This window comes from Mus caroli, chromosome 6 (assembly GCF_900094665.2).
Source record: "Mus caroli chromosome 6, CAROLI_EIJ_v1.1, whole genome shotgun sequence".
NCBI classification, from domain to species: domain Eukaryota; kingdom Metazoa; phylum Chordata; class Mammalia; order Rodentia; family Muridae; genus Mus; species Mus caroli.
This window is the reverse complement of record NC_034575.1, coordinates 84,007,156-84,012,628: the sequence shown is the minus strand read 5'-3', so window position 1 is coordinate 84,012,628 and position 5,473 is coordinate 84,007,156. Positions and strand designations below refer to the sequence as shown.

The 5,473-nt window shown below is 47.4% G+C and overlaps 1 protein-coding gene across 1 annotated transcript in view; it reads right to left on the bottom strand.

The window, feature by feature from the left end:
- The window catches only part of Copg1 (coatomer protein complex subunit gamma 1), a 26,153-nt gene continuing 20,680 nt past the window's right edge, over positions 1-5,473 (bottom strand). The window contains exons 19-24 of the mRNA XM_021164245.2: positions 4,921-5,063; positions 4,504-4,675; positions 3,859-3,956; positions 2,682-2,820; positions 2,342-2,440; positions 1-360 (exon numbers count right to left, since the gene is read on the bottom strand). Of these exons, the coding sequence (XP_021019904.1) occupies positions 230-360; positions 2,342-2,440; positions 2,682-2,820; positions 3,859-3,956; positions 4,504-4,675; positions 4,921-5,063 (782 nt within the window). The 3' untranslated portion in view covers positions 1-229. The remainder of the gene's footprint in view (positions 361-2,341; positions 2,441-2,681; positions 2,821-3,858; positions 3,957-4,503; positions 4,676-4,920; positions 5,064-5,473) is intronic.

Below are 5,473 nucleotides of genomic sequence, written 5' to 3'. Positions count from 1 at the left end.
GTATAAATATCAGAGAAAGTCTGAACATTTTATTTATTTGTCTCTCCTTGCAGGCATGGTGACAAAATCTACCCTAGCATTCCTGAATGATAGGATGGAATTAAAAAAAATCTGTATTGACTCTTGATTGTNTCTTAACACAGTGGTCTGGGGAAGGGTTTCCACCGGCTTCACNGGGAAGAAGTGGCTTCGACNTAGTGTTGGACAAGATAGGTGGCTTAGGCCACCTTTAGCCCACGGATGCCAAGATGATATCTACTGGCAGCTCCTCTGAGCTTCTGGCTGTCACCTGCATCGTCACTGTGTCCAAAAGCAGAAGCCGAGAACGCACAAGGATGTCATGACCACCCCGGAACACTCCTGGAAGTGAGAGGAAGCAGAGTTTTGTGAGGCTGAAGGAGGCTGTGCTGAGAGTGACACATGATCAACACCCCCCCCCAACCCAGCCCCCACACTGAGGCACAACTCGGAGGCCTGGACAACTCTCACTGCTTCCCTGAGCTCTGGAACCTTAAGGACATAGAGCTGCAGTAACGATCAATCACTGCATACATCAATCACCTGAGCCTCCTGCCAGGCTCAAGTGAACGCTCGGGTATGTAAGGCTTATACCTCACGTTAGAGGCTCACAGACAGTGGCTGAATCTGAGCGTGTGGATGAGGGGCNGGCCCTATAAGAAAAAAACCACAAAGCAGNTGTCTGACAGACCCAGGGGACTGAGTTGCTTCATCAAGGCCAGAGTGCTCTGCTGAGCACTCACTGAAGCAGAACGCCTTCCCAACCATGTTTGTAAACACACCCAGCNCCCACCTCCCAAAATAACTACCCCCACCCACACACACAAAACCTATCCAAGGCTCGGTGTGTCTCAACAACGGACCGCTTGCCTTGCCTGACCACCAGCCCTGCAGAGGGATAAAAGTCAGGTGTGGTGGCTTACTGAAGGCCGAGGCAAGAGAATTACAAGTTCAAGGAATCACAGTTATACATGGAGATTGTGCTGCAGAAATCTGCCTAGCCTTAATCACTGAGTTTCATTCTCAGCTCCATTTCCACAAATGTCTAGGGCAATACAAGCTTTGGCCATTTTTGAGCTAAACATAGGATAGCAAGTATTTATATATAAATTACAAAATAAATTGCATGAAAATACTCTAGGGAAGATTGGGCGCAGGTGCTTCAAGAATTAAGCAGTAGTGTTCATTATATGCACCATTTAATGTTGTATGTGTTGGGAAATTTCCAAGATGAAATGTAAACAGCCATTCTTTTTTTTTTAAACTTATTTTTTAAAAACGTTTATGTATGTTGGTGTTTTGCATGCATGTATGTCTGTGTTGTGGATGGCAATGGGGCTAATTGTATTTAATGTTAATTCTGTTCTCCTGTGAGTGGCTGTGAACAAGGAATGAGTCAGCACTCAGGTGATTTCCTGTAAACCTGCTTCCCACCTTAATTTATAAATAAAGGCTAGAGCAGGTGATTGGGCAGAGAAAGAGGGCAGGTGGGGCTGAAGGTTTTGGTGGAAAAGAGAGGAAGAGGGGAAGGGGAGAGGGAGAGGATGACGGAGGAGGATGGAGAAGTAAAGAGCGGAAGCACCTGGCCTTGAGAAACTGCAAGTTAAAAGGGGTTCCTTCTACGGGGAAGATGCTTCTGCCCAAAGTAGGCGCACAGCATGTATTCAAATTAACTCAGTTGTGTTTTCATTACCTGGGCTTATTAGGGTTGGAAATTTACTGCAACACGTCTGTGTGAAGGTGTTGTATCCAGGGGAATTGGAATTACAGACAGTTGTCAACTATGGGTACTGGGAATTTTGTTTTGCTTTGCTTAGGTTTTTCTGGAAACGGTCTCAATATGTAGCCCTTGGCTTTAACTTACACAAAAGTTCCTGTCTCGGTCTCTCAAATGCTGAAATTATGGAGTGAGTTACCAGGCCAGGCCCCACACCCACTCTGCTAATAAAGTAAACAAAAAAACAACAACAACAAAATAACCCCAATAAAGTTGATACTTAGTTAAAGGAACATCAGACAAGGCACTGAAAAAGAAATATGAATAGAAGACACTTCATTCAAAAATGCAAAAACTACCTTAAAACTGCATGGGGAGCTGGGGAGATGGCATTTGGATCCCCAGCCTTAGACCACAGACCTATTGCTTTCAGATGACCAGAGCCACCATGCCACACCCTTTGCAGCCAAGCCCATAGGATAAAGGACAAGGCCTAGCCAGGATTATGAGAGACACAGGTGTTGCTGTGGGGGAAGTTGGATGGCGGCAGACAAAACCCAGTGGCACTCCCACCGTGAAGCTACTCAGGCCACAGACGTTTCTTACCAGCTAGCAGCAGCGTGTGGGTGTTCTTGTTGTCTGGCACTTTGTCTGACCTCTCACAAGGATGCATTCCCAAGAACTTCACAATATTGCCCACAGCCTCTGCAGGGAAAAAATCCCAGCAACTTTAAGCCACAGGTGTATGAGTATTTNTGTGGTTTTGTTGGGTGCTAGTCAAATCCTGGGCCTAACACATTAAGTATGCACTTCCCACCCCCCACCCCACCTCCCCCCAGTCAGTCCCAAGCTAGGTATCCCTTAAGGCTCTGGACTCTTGGTGGGAAACTGGAAGGCACACTGGCCAGCCATAGTATAGTCAGAGATGATGTCAGCAGCATTTTACCTTCAAGTGTCTTAATAGTAGACAGGGTGAATGTTTCCTCCTTCTCAAATTCATCCCCAACCTCATCCCAGGCTGCCTCAAAGTTTACTTTCATGACTTTTTGGATGTGATCGGCCACAGTAACTTCCAGATCCTCCAGCTAGAGAAATGGAGACACAGTTAGACTTTGGGAGAGACTTCCTGTTCCACATTTCTAGACCTCTGCTCTGAACTCCTCTCCTTCCCACTTCCTTCCTGCAGCTCACTCAGCAGATACCTGCCACTGTGGGGACATGGTGGGCTTCAGGACACAGAGCAAGCCCGAGGTACCCAATGTAAGTGGCACTGCTTCAACCGACAAGTCATTTCTCCAGCAGATTTTGTACTTCAACTGTGTCCTCTGGGCCCAAAATAGACGGAACCCTATTGTCATCTCAGCTGTGAGTGTGACATAACTCTCCCATTCAGCCAGCCTGCACTAGCAGCGTCCATGCAACGAGTCCTTTGTTCATTCTTCCAACAGATCTTCACAGAAACCTGTTTTTGCAGGTGTTTACAGGGCGTACAGCAACCAGTGAAAGGCGCGCCCTAGCTATAGCTCCTGGGAGGAGAGGTCTTAAGGCAGTTCCNGCCTCAGTCATTTTGGCTCAGGAATGGCCATCTCTACTTTGGTCCTTATTCTACACAAGTGTGAATGTCAGATGCATGCTAAGTGACTAAGGAACTGTGGCCCAGCAGAGCAAAGGGACCCAGCTATCTAGAAAGCAACATTACAAGAGCAATTCACGTCTTAAAAATCTTGCTTTCCTTTTGAGCCAATTAAAGAATTATCCTAAGAAAATAATCAGAAATGTGCTGGGCATGGAGGTGCATGCCTTTAATACCAGAACTCAGGAGGCAAAGGCAGGCAGATCTTCAAAGTGAGTCCAGGACAGCCAGGGTTCTGTTATACAGAAAAACCCTGTCTCGAATCGCCCCACCCAAAAAAAAAAAAAAAAAAAAAATCAGAAATGTATTTGTAAAAATCTGTACACGTCTGTGAACCACAATCATGCAGCACTTGTAGAGGCCCAAAATTGGCATCAGATCCACTAGAACTGAAGTTANAGACAGTTCATTACTATGAAGGTGCTAGGAATTGAACTTGGTCCTCTTAACTGCTGATGCATCTCTTCAGTCCCAGACAGGATCCTCTTACCACATACTCATCCTCATAGCCTTCTTCATCGATTTCTCCTGTGTTGGGATCACAGTCCTTAACAGTGAACTTCATCACACAGCTGAACGTGCATGCCACTGTGGGGAAGAAGGGTTGGATGAAGATCAGGTGGCCATGACCTGCCCTTCAGGCAGCATTAATAACGGCTAACATGCTATCAACCCCAGCNTGCTGGGCAAAGAAGGCACCACCTTATAAAATAGGAATATCAAGTCACAGATCCAAAGAAAAGACCAAGGAAACAGAGACAATGCAGTGTGGCTGAGACCATGCCACAGCTGTGGAAAAAGAAAGCTGGCGATACCACTGGAGAAGTGAATCTGAGATGTCTGGTCGTTTGTGCCAGTCTTTGAGGAACCCTGTGCTGCCTACCGTAAGAGTACTTGTCTGAAGACCAAACAGGCCTTGATTCTANAGTTACAACCCACCTAACAGGCTCAGCTTCCTCAACTATGAACAAGAATAGGNAGTACTTAGTCTCATATAGTTGCCGTGAGAAAGAAATAAGATAATATATGAAAAGAACTTGGGCCTATGGAATTCTTATACCTAAATCAGAGTTTCTGTGTTATCCTTGATGCACGGACTCCCATGAAGTGTGAATGGTATCTACAGAGAACTCACCAGCTGTGGGGTCTTCAGTGGGCAGAGCCACTAGTGTGTAGCAGGTCCCAGGCTGGTTGTAGGGCAAGCTCCGCGCAGGCACATACGAGAGCACTTCGTATGCCTCAGTGGGCTCCATCTGCACTGTGACATTCTCCAGAGTCTGGTCGTTGAGGGTGTTTGTGCAGTCAAACTGGATAAGGTGGAGTGGGGTTCAGATGTTGCTATATGGGACCCCGCCCACACACATACACCATGCCCCAGCCCTCTGCCTGGTTTAACAGTCACAGGCTAAAGAAGTCCTGGACAAGGAGGGATGATACACAGCAATCAAGTTATCNGCCCCCCAGCCCCACCCCCCAAGCCCTACAGGACTCATCAGACCTGGGATTGCCCCTGGGCACAGGTGCCAGTTGGGTTTCAGGCTGCCCTGCTTACCTGGAACACCAAGTGATCAGAGAAGGTGTGTTTGGTGCAACGGATGACATACTCGGTCTCGGACTCGGTGAGGGCCACTGGCTCAGGAGAGGACTTGAAGAGAGGCCCTAGTCCCTGGAACTCAGGCACCGCTGCTAACTGCTCTGAAAGCCACAGGCCACATTCACTTGGTTTCTGGATCTCCACACCGATTTGTGTTGGTTTCTAGTAAAACCCTCAGGTCTCATACCCTCCCTGAGAGGAAGACACTTGCATGTCCAACTGGCTGCTCGCTCCATTACATCTCACGAGGCTCTGGTTCAAGTTGTATAACCCTCCAGGAAGACCCACTGTGTCTTATGCNAGATGTCTGAAGCAGTTCACTAAGTGGAAAACCCCAACGTCTCAGGCCTAATCCATCTGAAGATCCTCACCTTTAGTTCACTACTGATTCTCTCTTTCTCTGTCTGTCTTTCTCCTGTCAAGATTAGAGGGGACAGCTGTCCCTGTCTGACACGGGTGTTAGGAGCTGAATGTGGGTCCTCTGTAAGGGCAGCATGTGCACTTAGCTGCT